Source organism: Sturnus vulgaris, chromosome 2 (assembly GCF_052056855.1).
Source record: "Sturnus vulgaris isolate bStuVul1 chromosome 2, bStuVul1.hap1, whole genome shotgun sequence".
Lineage (NCBI taxonomy): Eukaryota > Metazoa > Chordata > Aves > Passeriformes > Sturnidae > Sturnus > Sturnus vulgaris.
The window spans coordinates 93,602,035-93,620,143 of NC_142244.1; the positions used below are offsets into that span (position 1 = coordinate 93,602,035).

Sequence of the window (18,109 nt, forward strand, 5' to 3'; positions counted from 1 at the left end):
CACTGGAATAACACAAGACTACAAATTCCTTTCAAGCAACTTTTACTTTGTTGATTCACCCTACGTGAGACAAAGGGAGAAGCGAAGCCCGAGGAACGTAACAAGCAAGTAACTTCATACACATTTTTCTATTTGAGAGTATGACTAATGTAGTTCCAGTGCAATCAGAAGTACTTTGTCTGGTGTCAGTTACAGAGGCTTTAGTAATACCAGAGCATAGCATCAAGGATTTATGACATTTTTTAAAAAAACAAACCACTTGATTTTACACAGGTTGACAAGTAACACCATCAGTGTAGTTGACACTGTAGAACTGTCCTATTCCAAATATATTTCATTAAAGCTAATTTTTGAATGGTATTAAAAATTGATTTGCGAATCACTACCAAATTATCCCATATTCTAATATATTCTTCAGCTTAAAAGTACTTTCACAGTAAATTGTAGCTTACATACATGTTCAGAAAGGCAAGCAATGTTTAAGAATAATGTCAGGTAAACTTTTGTCTACTATTTTGAGACTTCCTAATTTCTGAGATATCAGAAGAATAGACATACTTTATTAAGACAACAGACTACATAATCTCAAATACAGGATTTTAGGGCTCTCTTCTAATTGAACATAGAACTAAAATCATGGATATCAAAGAATCATAGAAAGGCTTGGATTGGGAAGGGACTGTAAAGGTCATCTTGTTCCAACCCCCAGCTGTGGGCAGGGACACCTTCCAACAGACCAGGTTGCTCACATCTCCTTCCAGCCTGGCCTTGAATATATTCAGGGATGGGGCATCGACAGCTTCTCTGGGCAACATTTTCCAGTGACTCGCTACCTTCATAGCAGAGAATTTCTTCCTAACATCTCATCTTAGATCTCTCATTTTTTAGTGTAAACTATTCCCCTTGGACCAATCACTATCTGCCCCTTCTTTTTTATATGCCCTCTTTAAGTACTAGAAGGTCACCATGAGGTTTCCCAGGAGGAGCCTTCTCTTTTCCACGCTGAATAACCCCAGGTCTCTCAATTAAGAAATGCCCATCCCATTCAAGCATTTCCTCCCATTCATTTAAACACACCAATACACTATCTGCTTTATTATAACCTAGATCATAAAATATAGCCTTCCCTCTTGCTCTAACATGAGCTGTGTGACTGAAAAAAATATTTAGTCACACATTTGACAAATGAAAAGGGCATGCAGCAAAGTTCTCTGATAAAAGGTTTCACAGAACTTCCAGACAGCACTGCCATAGACTTGGAAAAATCGATTGTACTCACAACCTGTCCTCCCCACCACTAGGTATGACCTATATCTAGTCTACAGCAATTATACTAATATGAAGGAAAAAAGGTTGCTTATACAGACCCTGCATTTTTAAGCTTTTTTTCTCCTGTATCAAACTGACTACCTCACATTGTTTGTAAGTGTAAGACTAGCTACAATGAAGTGACCAAGCTTATTCCTATAAATGTATTCAAAACAGTGAAAAAAGCTACTCCCAGGATAGTGGAGAAAAAACTGTGACCCTGTCATCTTTAAAAGGGACAAAGAAAGACACAGAAAGGGTATGTATAACATGAGAGTGTTAAACATGGATGTGATGGAGCTAGAAGATACCAGACTACCAGGGACATCTGTTTTGCAACATAAAAGCAAACATATTTAAGAACAATTTGCTAGAACATCTAAAACCTGAAATACGGCTACTTCAAGAGAAGGAAAAGTATCATTTAAAGCATTAAAAGATCAGGGAATACTGACAAACACAGAAATTCAGTGAAAAATGAGAGATTAAAATTTAAGAGGAACAAAGGAATGGCAATTTGAACACGTCTGAATAAGGACTTAAGAAGGCTGCAGTTCTTATCTGCCAGACAAAAGGTAAAGTACAAAGGCATATGAGACTTCATTGCCTTGAATGCTGCCAATTCCAGTAACCCATGATTCTTATGTGAAACTACTGCACTTGAGCTGTGTGATTATCACATAAAAGAAGCTACAACAGTTAACTGCAGCTCTCATTTAGAAGTTTATATAATTCTAGGAAAGAAGAAGTTCCAAAGGTTTAATTCCTAAGCCCACTGCTGCAAGTCAAAGGAGATTTAAGAGGCTTAGCAACCTTTACAAAAATGGAATTAGATTTTAGACATTTCTTTCCAAATATATCATTTACTTGTCACAGTGAGGGTAACAATCACAGGATTGGCTTTCTGTGTCTGTGGAAATTTTTCCCATGGCTAACATACATCCTAAAGTAAAAACTGTGGAATTCATAGCTATTGCAGAATATGAGAATCCATTGCTAATCAGAGATTACATTAAATTTTAAAAAATACCTTTTTGCAAAATAGCTGTTAAGTGCTCTCCTAGTAGCTGCTTCTCCACACAAGCAATCAGTGGTTTCCTGAATTAAGCAAGAAAAACGTATTAGAAGCATTGGAGTATAAAGGAGTTGCCTTCTGTCACAGAGTATTTATGCCTAACTTATTTTACAATGCAAAAAAACTCCAACAATTTTCTACTTAGAGGCTACAAATTATGACAAAACCATCACGTGATATTAGAAAGACAACAATCAACTGAGTATGCAATTAAAAAAAATTAATAAATTGAAATTCCTTACACAGTAGAAGTGAAAAGCTTACATTGCAAAAGTCAATACAAAAGCCTAACTGGAATAGTGTCATATTGAATTCTGGAAACAAACAAGGAAAAAAACCAAAAACTCCAAGGGTTTGAGCTTCAAACCAAAACAATACACACTTAGTTATATTCAAAATTCAGCTAACTGTAAAATTTTCAGCTACATATGTACACAAGCACAAACTGAGCTAGAACCACAAGACACAAATTTGCACAAACTTTTAAATTTGTCCTTGAATAGCCCCTACTTTTTACATATATACATGCATTTTAGATAGGACTGAAAAACAATGGGAAGTATTCCCTTACATCTTTCATTGCCTAAAAGACAAAATAAAACGCCTGAGATGCAAAGGCATAATTAATTCCAATGTTTAAACTCCTACCCTGCTTACAATGGAGCAACATAAGACCAACCATTTCTTTATCAGTTTTTATAAAACTGCTTTTCAGAACCTTAATTGAGATTTCCTAGAAGAGAGATGCTCAACTTGGATTGATGGAAGCCTTTCCTGTAGGAGGATACACTTAATGCTAAAATGAAAGTGTGAAACACGCCCATCAGTGACATGCCAGACCTTCATACAACACACCAGTTCAGGTCCTTCACTTGGAAAAGTTTAGAGAAGGAAGCAGGGATCATCAAAATATGTAGCAGCAGCTACAAGAGAGACAAGTGCACACATCAAGACTCTTCTTTCTGGGAAGGAGATGACTTAGGGATACCATTAACAGGCAGGAAAAGGGTGAAGGGAACTGACCACCTTTCAATGCATGAACTGGGGTCATCAGCAATGGTACTGGGTACCCGACTTAAAAAGAGGCACTTTATTACCAGGTGGCTGTGCACTTTTATCACCTGTGGAACGCTTTGGAACCTGGCACAGACAGAAAAGCTGATGTGAATCCCCATGAGAGACTACAAGTATTTCAGAGATACAAAGACACAAACCATAGCAGGTCCAGAAAATACACCGAACTGGAAACAGGCAGACACCAGGAGAGTATCAGGGCATCACATACACTTCCTCTATTTGTTCCCTTCAGTGGTCATAAGTGAACATGAAATACTGTTTAGAGACCCTTGTTTTAACACACAGGGCCATTTTTATGGTACTTTCCATATCCCCTGCCATTTCTCACTACTGCTACCTGCTGGCTGTTTCCAACAGCAGGAGTCAAGGTTGTATGAAATACCATCCCTCGCCCTGGAAGACCTATTCTGAGTATAGGAAAAGAAGAGACAATTTGTCTGCTTGAGGCCAAGAGGCAAAGCACTTACATCCTAGCAAGCAAACAAAATGAGTATTTATCTTGGCTAAGGAAGGAGCCAGAAGGCACCCTCTGTATGACCTCAAAGCCATGTACCTTGGTCATCTACTGACTGACAAGGAGACACACTTCTTCATCTAGCCAGCTATCCAGAACAGCATGTACTGCTGGCCTGAAAGAATCCCTTCATGGGCTGCAACAACACACTTCCCAGGTGTTATCTGAAGTATTTGGAATGGTGTTTCACACGACGGTTTTGCCCCAGAAGCATCGTTTTCATCTCAAGATCAAGCCAGTTGCAACTATATAGCATCCTCTCTCCTGTTTTCATGCACACACAGAGAAACAGTATGACCCCAGGAAAATTCAAGTGCTCTAATTTTAAGAGCAGCTGTTTCTTAATGCAGGGGCAGGAAATTAGTGTGAAGCCTTCTAAAAGTAGACTTCTAAGCCTTTAACTAAGGGCAAGATGCAACGTAAGTACTTGATGTCTATCAAGACTGTAAATGTAATGGTATCAATCTATATTTTTAACCTAAACAGTAAATAAATACATGTATTTGCTATAACTTTATAAACAGAAATAGTTTGATGTATTTCAATACGAGTGATTTCACTAGAAAAAGCTAGTCACCCTGCAATCACCTGCAATTTACAGGAAGAAGACCCAAATTCAAATATGTGCCATGATACGCAATGCACGAGTATATATGTACATCTATATAAAATGTCTGAATAGTAAGTTAAAGATAATTTTTATTCAGTTATCCTTTTTACACCAAATCAAATGCCAATAAATCCTCCAGAACACTAAAACCCAATAAATTTAATGCCACGTTCTTAACTAAAGAAAAAAAAAAGCAACCACTTACTACGGGACAAATTATACATTGATTTATGTAGTGTGTCAGTTCCTGCAGGAATGTGTTAACCCAACAAAACACAAACTATTACTTAAAACCCAAGTGGAAAAAGGACAAGCTACCTCACACAGTACATTGGCAGCAGCTGATGTACTGTTCAGCTCACACCTTTGACTGTTTATAAATGGTATTCATGTTCTCTGCCCTTCTGGTTTTTTTTCAGGTTTTGTTTGGGTTTTTGTTCGCTTATTTTGTTTGTTTCTGGTTTTGCTTGTGAGTCTTTCCTTCTCTCAAGGGATTTGTGGTTAAAGATGTTATCAGTACATGAAAGGCTAAAACCAACTGCTATTTTGATAATGGAAATTTGAGTTCTTACACAATGTTTTTTTATCTGCAGTATACAGAATTCATATTTCTGACAAATTTCTTCTTTCTTACTGGAAGTATACGTTAAAGAAGTAACTTTTGATAAAACTGAAGTCTTTAAAAAAAACCAAGCTATTTCACAAGCACTCTCAACAAGATAATTTCTTCATTATCTTACAGATATTATCTTAGTGTCTCTACAACCATAGATAATCATACTCATTTATTAAGAATGCTTGACTTAGAGTAAAAATGATAACATTTGTACTCACTGTGTGCTGTGATCTAAATATGTTATTACTCTATCTCCTTCTTCTTCCAAACGTTTATTAACGTGGTGAAGATATTCTGGGACCTAACAAGAGAACAACCAGTTCAACTATAAAGCTATGTAAGGCAGCTAAGTTTGTTCTGTGACAATTAAACTACATTTTTAAAAGGGAACATGAATTGGAAAGGACTATTCCACCAGAACATTGTTATGTACTACATAATCTGTATTTTTATTAATCAATGTTATTTCATATTAAGCATATTATAGTTGGTAATGTGACTTAAGCTACAAAAATGTCACTGGGTTACTACACAATTGTTCTATCAAGTTCCACGACAACCTGGGGTCTGCTCTCCCTGGTGATACAATACCATGGTCCATATCAAAACATATGAATACCTGTGCGCCAGTAAATTTCATTGGACATTAATACATCACAGCACTATGATAAAACTAGCATAAAAGCAATCATCTACCACGTGCACCTACCTCTCTTTCCTGCATTAATCTTTGGCCTTCTGCAGCATATAAACAATTTGTCTCTTCCAGAAACCTCTGTTCAAATGACTCCTTGTAAACCTGCTCAAGAAACCAATTTAATTACTTACATTAAGCTCACAGTAACAGGAGGAATTTTGTTTGTCAGTCATACGAGGACGAGTAAAATTCTAAGGATGTACACAGCTGTGAGAAAGGTCAATGTAACATTACATTAACAAATTCTCTGTCCACTGGTTTCAGAAAGACTGAGATCAGAACTGACTTCCCAGAGCACCAATGGTTTGTTTCAGTCACCAGTACTTGAACAGTCTAAATTAGCAGGCTTCTGTTTAAGGCACACAGCCCAGCACCAGTACCCAACATCACAGCAATGACATCCAATCAACCTGAGATCTAAACTCCTACTTTCTGTGGCAAAAACCCCCTTCCAATAGTGAAACATCGGCACAAAACAGGTAATTGTCATCAGTAAAATATTAATATGCTCAGTAACACATCTTCAGATCTGCCAGGTTTCTCTCAGTGGAAAAATGAACTATAACATGAATATATATGAATTATATACAAATTCTTTCTATAGGGAACAAACAAGGTGTGCATAAAAGGTCACCAATAACAATCAGACATGAAAACACTTGTGCATAATGACTAACAGTTTATTATAGAAAGGAAGTAAGCCAGAACAATTACATAAAGAAAAGGTTGTAAGTCTGAAGAACTAGGGATTAATACATAAACAGAGGGACAGTGAAAAGAAAAAAGGAAAAATTCCTTGAGTGTGGTGGAAGAATAGAAGAAAACGTTTCTTCCAAATCACATAACAGAGCTGTAAAACTCATTACATTCTGCCATTTTTTGTCTCATAAGGACTCCTAGCTGAAGGCTCCCTGCCTAATGCAGGAGGGTTGGAGCTAGGTGATCCTTAAAGGCCCTTTTCAACCCAAACCATTCTATCACTTTCAAAAGCTTATTTTTTTTTTTCCAATGGCTTCTCTCTCAAACAAACTGATTTTTCTGGGATGATAGAGGAAGCTACAGATTAAAGTCAAGAGGATTAACATGAAAGGCAGAAAACCAGGTAAGCTGCCTGACCAGAAAGGACTTTATGTAGTTCACCTCTTCAAACTCTTTCAAACCTTCAGCCAGTTTTGTAATTGCCACTTTAAAATGGAGCAATCTCACCAGGTTTTAGGAATGATGGATAGCTCCAAAGTTTCACTGCACATCACACAAGGCTGCAACTTTAACTCAAGGACAACCCATGTGGAATTCAGAAGCACAGCATTTGTCAGTCTCCTTGGTTACTTACTATCTCTGCTCATAGAAAGTTCCAGTAAATTGTAGCTTCACAGGATCTGAAAACCTTGGCCTTAATATGGCATCTCATTCTATCCTCAGCATTTCTAAGAAGTTGTCAGTAGAGTGATGTTTTTGTGATACACACCCAAGACCTGGACACCAAAAGTGACATCTTTTCACAGTGACAGAGAGGAATTTTTCCGTTCTTACATTTAACTGGCACTAGGATGAGACAATGAGTGATTATGACAGACAAAACTGCACATACGAAAAGACCTGTAAATCTATTAAGAACTGAGGCCACTACCTCTGCTAAGGAAAACAGGCAAAAAGGTCTCATTTAAAAACAGTACAAGACTGCACATGGGGTAAAGAAGAGGCAATCATACCAATGTAATAGCTAGATTTTACACACATTTACTAGATGAACAGAACAATTTTTGTACAAAACACAACTTAGGCAGTCCACACTGTGTTTCTAAACTAGTGAATTTCTCTGTACTCACCTGCAGATCTGAGAGCATGCTCAACAAACTCCGCAGCAAACTTCTGTCCACAGCTTCACCATTTCGCTCTCGTTCGATCAGCAGGAGAATTCCATCAATCGTCTTGGTTTGAACTTGCTTGTCACTAATGATATGGTTTCTAAATAACTCTAGCCCCATATCCCTATGTGAATATTGAAAATTAGTCACACTGTTGATTATTTTGAAAAGTCATACATACATTTAAAATACATAGTGTATATACCTTATACAGAAAAAGAATAAATTAATGGTGTGTATACACCTTTTGAGTGTCCTCTAACAAAACTGTAACAAGAATTATCCTAAAAATACCAGATCAGATGCTACCACAGGCATACACTTCAGTAGACCAGCCTGTCCAACTTTCACATAATAGACTATAAGCTTCTCTGCTTATCAAAAAACAATAAATCTGATCATATACCTTAATATAAGATTCCTTGGATCAGACACTCTACGTGTAGTTTTTAAGTTTTGTTCAAAAGCATAAATTGTTTTTATTTTTAGGATCTTATCACCTCTATCAGATTCTTGTTTCATTCTAAGATGATGAGGAATGGTGCCTCTATGCCATGAAGCAGCTAATTGTTAAATATTGAAAACTGAGCAATCTTAGATAAAACTTGTTACCTCTGAATTCTTCACATGCATCAGGATTTCAATAAAAGGAATTTCCCAGTGGGAGGAAAATAAAGTATGAACAGACCTCATCAACAATGTTTTGAAAAAGGAAGCCTAACATAAAGAGTTGGAGGAAAACTGCTAAAGCTGGGAACAAAAGATGTCTGCTGGAGAAAGATGCCAGGTTCTTCAGACAGCCTGAGGAACTCACAAGAGCACAGCAGCCAGGCAGGCAGGGAAAAGACATGCTCTTACTTCAGCACTTTTATCTACCTTTTTTTTTATTGGGGTGGGGGATGTGCTTTAGCTAAAGTAGTAATAACAGCAGAAATTTTTGGCAAAGCTTGGGTTTGTTTGCTCAGGCAATGATGTCAAATGCCCCTCAGGGGGATGCTTTAAAGCAGAATGCCCAAAGATGTGACCATCGTGGGCTCAAAGTACAAAGGCATAATCAAGTGACCAAGGGCTGGAAAGATAATCTGCACCTTGTCACGGTATCTGACTGCCTTAAAAAAAAAAAAAAAAAAAAAAAAAAAAAAAAAAAAAAAAAAAAAAACTAAACAGAGCAAGAAGCTGAATGCTGAAAGTTGTCAAAACCAGGAGCACCTACAGTAATGCTGGGCCAGTGCTAAGGTGGGAGGCAGCAGTCAAGAGGAGGCTCCCACAGATCAGCCTCACCCAGGCTCTGACAGCTACAGCTACACATATGCCCTGACTCTTAAACCCATGTCGACAGACCTTCTTTTACTCCCACTTGACAGTAAATTTTCCTGGGGAAGGAAGATATTGACACACGGGTATGCTGACACATGCATTTCCATAAACTGACACAAAATTTTAGAGATCTATCATATAGCTCAAATATAATGTGAAAAATTTATTTTCAATCTTTGCAAATGTAATAGCATGTCAACACTCTACAGGAATACTTATATGGATACCTACCATATAGAAGGAAGCACTGAATTCTGAAGCACATATGTACGATCCAAAAATAAGAAAATGCTTCTGATCATGATCTGAAAATATATAGAAAATATTTTTCCCTTCACCTCCATGTGGTATTTTAAATTATAAAACAACAACTGAAAAACTACATCACAGACATGCACCTCATTTACTGATGTATTTTAAACTTTTATGGTGACTTGCACAGCCATGGGTATGCAACTTATTGAAGTTAATACTATTACTTGGTGGTATTCCCAAGTACATCCAAGACAGTTTTCAAATTCATAACCATTAACTAAATAGTTTTATTAGCCTATTAGGAGTTTTATACCACTGATATACATAAGCTATTCAAACAGTACCTCCAATATTGTCAGTAAACACCCTGAAATAGCATGCTGCCATGCTTTTTGCTTTAAAGTAAAAAAAGTTTAAGCTGAGACAGTAACAAGCTGCGCAACAGATCTTTTCATAATAAAAGTTAGCTGCCAAAATTCCAAAGAAAAATAGAGATACATTAAATCCAACAGTAGAAAGAGGGTATAAAAAGATATTATCTCTTATTTTTTATTAAAAGAGTGGGAGGAGGAGGTGGTTTTGTAGCTTATTAGACTTTTATATTCAAAATCCATTTTTAACTTTGCTCATAAGAAGGCTGCCCAACTCCCAGTTTAGCATTAGCATAACTCCAGATGTCAGTAACTCACCCCCAGGCCAGATAGAGATTTCTATTCCCAGCTGTCCACCTACTCCTTCCCTAAAAGATTTCATTGCCTCTGAAGCAATTCTCAAGCTGACATAGCTTCTGGCCAAGCATACTAAAGTAAAACAGCAGTAAGGTTGATTTTTTTTTTCTTAGATAGCACAAGTGGTAACGCAGCACATGGGCAAGAAAGCCACTTGCTACAGGTTGTTGCTTGAAGGAAGAAAAAAAAAAGAATGCTTAGAAGTAATTAAAGCAAACAGTGTTCACAGCAAAAGCCCTTTTATGAAAACACAGGTTCATGCTAACTACATTTTCAAGGCAGTATCATCAACTCTGTTTTCATCAGGCTGCTGAATTCAAATAGTTTCTCTAACACCTTCCATTTTTAACTCTGATAAAAATCACATACCTCTCCCCAAACCTCACAGGAAAGACCAGCACATTCAAGGAATGAAAACAGAAATTCAACCATATGGGGCATCTGCAGTCCAAGCTAAGTGACAATACAATAAAAACTCATTGTAAAATGTTAATTTGGTATTGTAATGATGCCTTCTTAAAGACACAGTTTCCAGAGTGTGTTTCAGAGAGGACTTTTTTCTGTAACATAAATTGTTGTGGAGGTAGAAGACAAAAAAGGCAGAAAGAGAACAAGTTTCAGTTCTTTATCCTTTCTGTTTCTTAGCTCTGTAGTCAGGATAATAATTTCTGCTTTGAAAAAAAAAAAATGGTGCAAGTTAAACTAGTTCTTGGAGCTATCTAAAAGCAAAGACTCTCCAATTACTTAAAATTATGAACAGCAAACAACTTCAGCATTTCTTAGCTAGTTTTTCTTTCCACCCAAAGGAAAAAAAAAAAGTGTCAATATATTTCTGAGTGATATTCAAACCTTATGTGAACCGATGAAAATCAGAGTTAACAGAACCTACATTTCAACAACAAAAGCCTCCTCAGCCAGCAAAGGGGAAAGTGAAAAGCAATGATAAAACCTGGAGGTGGAGATGCAGTGCAGTCCCAAGTTAAAAATATGACAAACTCATTTTAGTCAGATTTCACACTTCAAGGATATGTACTCTGAACAAACAATCAACTTACCATTTGTCTGCAATGATCTTGCCAGCATTTATTTATCTTCTTTAAAAATAAAAGACTATCCAGAGAATCTGTACAGCACCCATTAAGGAAAACTAGTTTGCCAGTATCTTTAGAGGCCAGATTCTGGAGATGATCTTTGCCAGCCATTAGGCAAAGCTGCTCCATGGATATTCCAATGCTACTGTGCCTGCCAGGGATAAACCGTTAATTGCAGAGCTGCCCAGCACAGTGGCTGGCAGTTCTCCAAAAGGCCTCCCTGTGTTTTCAAGGAATAATACTCACAGCTCTTCAGTAATACCATCTAGTGGCTGTGCTGTGTAACCTTAATATAGACTTAAACAAGAAATCCCACCAGCGACACATTTGTCACCAACTGAGGTGAGAGGGATGGAGAGGTTATTTTGTTTATTTAAGGAGTTCACACTGAGCACAACAGGAGTGACCCTAATCTCTTAAAAGCAGTTACAGTTCTAAATAATCCTCAACAAATCCAAATACCACTCTTTTCATATACATCTCCAGGTCACCCTAAGTCATCTACAGAGCTGTCTTCATTACACAACAGATCCAACTCTTATTTACAAATAAGAGAATCCTCATGTGTCTCACAAGTAAATCTAAATGAGACTTTACCTTCCTCTCCCGCACATTATCATTTCCAACTCATTCTGGCCTAACCTGATTAATCTGATCTCATGTCCTTGGGATAAAAAGTGGTACACCTGAAAAATATTAAATTTTCAACTCTCCAATCCACCATCACCCTGTCAAAAGGGCAAGGTGAAAGCAAAGTTTGAAAACACGAGTTTTAAAATGTTTTTTCGTAACGTCATCTAAAGTCTGAAAAAGCAGGAATGCAAAAGAAGATGGTTGTACACTGCTTTAAAGAAGACTAGAAAATTTGGTTTTCGAAAACCAGGTATGTCAAAGACTACTGTACTAACATGCTACATAGAAGCCAGATGGCATAAATAGGACTAAAAATAAAACCCAAATCATCAACAAAAAACAAAACCAAAACCATGTTAGTGCTATGCACCATTAAAAATTCCAAATTACTCTGAGTTCCACCTACCTGGTGAATGCAGTGAACCAAGAAACTGAGAATCACAATCCAAAGCACATTTAAAGCATTCACCAGGAAAGAAGGTTTGTCCTGGGCCCTGGCCCCTTGTTTCTTTCTACTTCATCCTATCTTCTCTACTTTATCCTATTATTTTCTGCTAAAAAAATCCATACACAGCCACAGTGCTGCTATGTATCAGTAATGTAATGGAATATCTGTTCAATATGGCACACGCCATCCATCACCTGCTGGCAAAGGCATTTTCCAGGAATATGGGGGCAGCAAGGTGGACAGACTATTCATCTGCTGCTCCACCAAGTGCAACCCCAGGGCTGTTACACAAAGGACACCTATGATATAAAGCACCTTCTCAGCACATAAAGCTTGACTGCATTCAGGAAACAGGGCTGGCTACAGCCAGATGTCCACAGAAGATCTACAGGCACTTCTGTGATCCATTCAGCCAGAAGAAAGGTCCAGCAATGTAACTCCAGTAAACCATGGGGAAATTTCCATAAAACTCCTTCCTTCTTTGCACCCCAAGACAGCCAAATGATCTCTCGAACTTAGAGCTCCCTTCCAAGAACCTCCCAGCGTACACAAGATATTTGAAGGCTTGTTGAATGCCTCTGTGATACATCGCTGTTGACCAGTAGTTATTTTTGGTCAAACAAGTGCACTAGGTTTGAAAATTCTTTTATTGTTGTAGACAAGCACAGTGATTTTTTTAAGCTATTGCTGCCATAAGCATCACAACTACTCACCTGTCACAGAAATTCACACCTGCTGAGAAATCTCACAGTGCTATTGACATTTTCTAGATTTAGGGTAAAACTTGCATCCCTAGTAAAATGATAAATAAGTTCTTATTAGCATGCTACACATCAATATACAAAAGTTATTCATCTAGATGACTTGAAGTTGCCTATGACTGACTTAAAAATATGTAAACAGTCAAAGAACCTCTAACACATTGACAATTACTGGTGCAATTTTTGCAAGGACTTGTTTTAAAAAATAATGATGTAAACTAATCATTCTAACCACTTCTGTGCATGACAAAAGGATATTCTCTAAATTGAAGGATTTGTGCTTTCACATGTTCTTCACAGACTTGTCGCAGCTGTTTGTACAGTGTAGCAGAGACTTTGTAGGAACAGAGATTTTCAACAGCCTAAAAACCAAAAAAAGGATTATAAATGAGACAAAAAAAGGAACTTAAATTTTTGTGTCTTTGTAATTAAGGCTGAAAAAGGAAAAAAAAAAATCAGCATTATATGTTCAAGCTGTGCACAAAACCAAAACATCAAAACAAAGTTACAGAGAAAAAAATAAGACTTCAGGAGTCCTTTCTGATTTTAGTTCCTTCTTATTCTCCTAGATTTTGTGTCACAAGCAAGATCCACCATCACAATCTAAATCATATTTCAGATGTGCTGTTAAACACTACCAGAATTCTGACTCCTTCAATACTGCTCAGCAGTAGAACTCCTCCAAAAAGTCCATTTTGTGCATCCTTCAGCATGCACACAAGTGCTTTTTCGGGGCAGAAACACAATCATACCAAATACTTCAATTTCTTAATACCTTTAAAGTAGACATTTCAATCAGTCTGTCTAAATGGTAAATGAGTATAGCTACTCTCCTGTCTTTTTATCAACTTATTTCTTCCCAAATATTTCCACTGATTCACACCTCATGCTAAGGTACATAAACTGAGGGGAAAAATAATTAAGAAAAATCCCAAACAATAACAAAACCCCCAAAACCAACCCCACATTAAGCCTTACATAAAGACTTGAACTGATTTATTGGGAGCTCACAGGATTTAGTTGAGTATTTATTCTTCGTTAACTAAGAAGACCAGTTCTGCCCAAAACCAAATGTTCTGGTGTCACTACATTAATATCAACTGCCCTAGTATTATGAGGCAATACTGCACAGAAGACTGCAAAGGACTTAAGAACTATGTCACCTGGGCAACTAAAACTGACCCAAGAATGTTTGCCTCTGCTCCAGAGCATTCTAACCTACCTAATCTAATTTTACTTAAATGCACATAAATGGCCTACACAATTTTGATACATTAAAGCATACAAACAAATAAAGTTATAACAGTGCCTATAATATGTTTCTCATCTGGTCTTAAAGTAAGTAAAATAACTCACAACAAGCAGTATTCAGACAATCACTTCATAGATAGTGTTACAGCTACTCCTATCCACCCACTCAAATATAAGTTTAGTCAGGACTCTCATAATTTTTTCCTTCATTACTACACTGTCCTGTTCTATGTCCTCCAGAAGGGCAGTGCTGCCCCACTTCAGGTTATTTAGGACCTCACTGCAAAGGTAATTTTCTTTTTCCATTATTTTTATCACTCACTCCTCATTCAGCAATTCTTTGTACTGCCCCACTTTCTCTATCCCATCAAGTATAAAAGCTACTTCTTTCAAAATCTGTGCAATCTACCACCAATCCCAGACATCATTTCTATTTTAGTCGCAAAAAATTGGCTGCCACCCTCCCATTGCTCACTGACTACATCTCTGCCAAGCACCTCCATGCCTGATTCCATGCTGCCTCTAAAGCCTGGAAAGGAGTATCCTTCAGGCTTCCCACACAGCCTCATCACTGTTCTTCAGTTTCTTCTGAGCCACTGTGCCAAATTAAATAAATAAATCAGAAGGTTCAACTGTAGGCTGGTACACCAGCCTACTGAGTGCACTGAACTCTAGCAGGCCTCTCACTTCCTCCCATAATGTCAGATAAAGACTAAAAAAACCCAAAAACCACCTCACCAAAAAGGCCTAATAATGTGATGAACAGATATTTTCCCCTGTGGATGACTCGGTGCTCACCAACAGACTGTTAAAATGATCTGTAAATACAGATCAGGTTTCCAATGGATGCTGAACCTCATCTTTTATTCCTCTGGCAGGAGAGTAAGAACCTGTCTATGCAAAGGCACACTGAGCACCACCACCCCCCTGTGCAGAAATCTTCCTAATTTGCTGCGCTACAGATTATTCAATCAACCTTGCACAAGAGAAGCAGCAAGAAGTACAGATCTCTCTTCACAGTTTATCTGAAATCTCTCTTCTCTTCTGCCAAAACCCAAGCATGTACCCTAGTGATTTCATAGCCATATTACTATAATCTCATTTCTGAGCCTCTGAAAACAAGTTAGGTAACACTCAAAGCATCTGTGGGCTGGTTTGTTGGTTTTTTTGGGTTTTTTTTTGCTAGACATGGAAAAGCAGGGTTTTTCAAATGCTGGATTTGAAACAATAAAATGCATCATGTCATTCAAATTCTGCAAATTTGCAAGTACTAATAGATAAATATATTGCAGTCAAGTTTTCTATTTAAAGGAAATATATATTTCACAATCACCCATTTTAGACTCATATATTACATACCCTAACTAAAGAGACAAGTATTGCCAGGTCTGAAATCCATCCTGATTTTCTTGAACAGGGACCCAGTACAGACTACTGGCCTTCTCTCTCACAGTCTACCCTTTGGACCTCAACTAAACATTTAGAAAATTTTGGGTGTGCATAATAACGTTTTCAGTCCTGGTCTGGCAAGGACATCCATCTGCAGATCAAACACCTGCACTCACAGAAAACTCCTAACTAACTTATGTTATGTAGCACAATTTAACACATCAGTAATTTTTTATAATACAATCACTCTAAAAACCTACTACTTCAACTAAACACCTCAAAGCACATACATCTAAAGTAACATAGAACTTAACCACATATAATTGGATAAAGTAGAGAGAAAGGGCTCAGGAGACCATCTCTCTTTTACCCTCCCCAGCCCCTACTCCAGTAGTCCAGGTGTTCCAGAAATGCTTTTTCACCACTTGAACAGAAAAACAAAGATCCTGATTGTTATGAAAATACAACAGCAATCTGAAATGTGGGTAAATTGACAGTCTGTCGCCTGCCTTTTTAATTCCCCAAAACGTACAGAAGTGTAAGATTATAATCTAATAATATAAAATAGAAATTAATAAAATATTATTATTTACAAGAGACCATAGCTTGTACAAAAATCATCATAAAATATGCAACTTCATAATCCTGTTAGAGTAATATCCTGTTTTCAGCATGCTGAGTGGGCAGAGTATTGAAGATTCTAAGACTTAGATCTCAGCCCTGCCCAGGAATAGCTTTCTGTGCCTCCCAACATAAACTGCTTTTTCATGGGCCCAGATCCTGGTAGCTCTCCGAGGAACGGATATGCAGAAACTGACGAGAAACAGAGTATGTAGGGAACTATTCAATCAGCTTTTAACAAATAAAAATATGTTGAATGCGTGCCAACGCAGTTTATTTGCAAAAAACAAAAGCAAAACCTGTGTCTTACCTGGTAGAGCTCTTCAAGGTTGTACTTAATAGAAATGCTACTCTGTATTGCTCCCACCGCTTCATGAAGTTTCTGCCAGGTGTCCTGAGTGTAATTATCTGGTAATTTGGGTCTTTCTGTGAAGTAAAACACAGGTTGTTTTAAAAGGGCCACCCAACGGGAACCTGCAGCAACGCCTCTCTCCCTGCTGCTCCATCAAGTTCTGGCAAGCCACTGTGCTCTTGGCCATGTAACTCTGGCACACTCAGAGGGGTCACTAATTCCACCCGAGCCTTAGCACGACACGCTTCACCCCCCGGCTGCTGTGTTTGACGCCCGTGTTACTTTTAGCGAGGCAACCACCCTCGCCTGGCTTTAATCAGCGCTGACACTAAGGTGGCTTTCTGCCCGCTCCCTACGGCCGCTGTCCCCGCGCACGGAGCCCCACGCGTGTCCCCAGGAGCCCTTCACGGGCACGGTGCCGGCAGCGTTATCAGCCCGGCGGCGTTATCAGCCCCGCGGCAGCCGCCCCTCGCCCCGATACGGCGGCGGGGCGGGTGACAGCGGCGGGGCCCGGCCGCGGGCAAGGGGCGGGGAGCGGCCGGGACTGCAGTAAACAAAGATCGGGCCGAGCGCACCTGCCAGGACAGAGGGCCCGGCCTGCCCCGTACCCACCTCTGAAGTTCTTGATCACGAGTTTCTTGGAGGAGGCGGTCGCGCCCCCGCCTCCTCCTCCCGTGGAGCGGGTGGTGGCCAGCGAGGCGGGCTTGGTGAGCCCGTTCGTGTGTCCCACCAAGGCCGACAAGTGCGGCTTCTTCTGCGGCTCGTCCGCCATCTCCGCCCCGGGCGCCGTGTCCGGCCGGGGCAACGCGCTGGGCTGGGCCGGGCCGGGGCCGGCTGGTCCCCGCCTCCGCTCCCCTCCTCCTCCTCCGCCACCACCCAGCCGCCCTCCCCCACTGCCCGCGGGCGTGCCAAGTGCCGCCGGGGCGGGAGGCACCGATAGCCGCCCTCCCGCCTCCGCCCGCCCCGGCGGCTGGCTCTGGTGCCGGTCCGGGTCCGTTCCCGAGTCCGGGCGGCCCGCGGCGCTCGGGCAGCGCCAACCTCACTCACAAGATGGCTCCCGGGCCGGGGCAGCCTCCCGCGGGCGACAGCAGCCCCTCGGCGTCCCCCGCTTGCCCTGGCTCTGTTTGCTGGTACCCCCGAAGGGTGGCCGGAACGAAAGCCAAAGGAGCAGCCGCGCTTCCTGCCCACAACCAGCCCGGGAGGCCGCCCACCCTGCTCACCGACACCCCCCAAACCCAGCCGAGCCCAGCCTGCACGAGCATGGAGCGTGTCCTTGTCTCACACATCTCCCTGGCCGCAATGCCTTTAAAAGTCACCCTGTTCGGGAGTTTATGAGCTCAATTCAACCTTTTCGACCCAAGTTCACCGAGACCCTTCTCCAGCGCTCCCCCGGGCAGCGCAGCTAGCGAGGAGGGAGGGAAGGCGAGCCTCCAGCGCTCTTTCGGAGAAGTAACTGGGCTATCCCGCCACTGGAGTCCTGCCACGGGGAGGCCACCAC

General features: G+C 39.9%; 1 protein-coding gene across 3 annotated transcripts in view; it reads right to left on the reverse strand.

The window, feature by feature from the left end:
• The window catches only part of CUL4A (cullin 4A), a 33,749-nt gene extending 16,296 nt beyond the window's left edge, over positions 1-17,453 (reverse strand). The window contains exons 1-9 of one of the 3 annotated variants that reach the window (XM_088160138.1): positions 17,224-17,453; positions 16,570-16,685; positions 13,256-13,360; positions 11,121-11,189; positions 9,314-9,387; positions 7,727-7,889; positions 5,910-5,999; positions 5,419-5,501; positions 2,339-2,406 (exon numbers count right to left, since the gene is read on the reverse strand). In XM_088160138.1, coding sequence (XP_088016264.1) covers positions 2,339-2,406; positions 5,419-5,501; positions 5,910-5,999; positions 7,727-7,889; positions 9,314-9,387; positions 11,121-11,189; positions 13,256-13,360; positions 16,570-16,685; positions 17,224-17,383 — 928 coding nt within the window. In that variant the 5' untranslated portion in view covers positions 17,384-17,453. Of the gene's footprint in view, positions 1-2,338; positions 2,407-5,418; positions 5,502-5,909; positions 6,000-7,726; positions 7,890-9,313; positions 9,388-10,026; positions 10,235-11,120; positions 11,190-13,255; positions 13,361-16,569; positions 16,686-17,223 lie in introns of those variants that run through there. The other 2 variants (XM_088160137.1, XM_088160139.1) reach the window with 2 other exon arrangements.
• Positions 17,454-18,109: the final 656 nt, after the last annotated feature.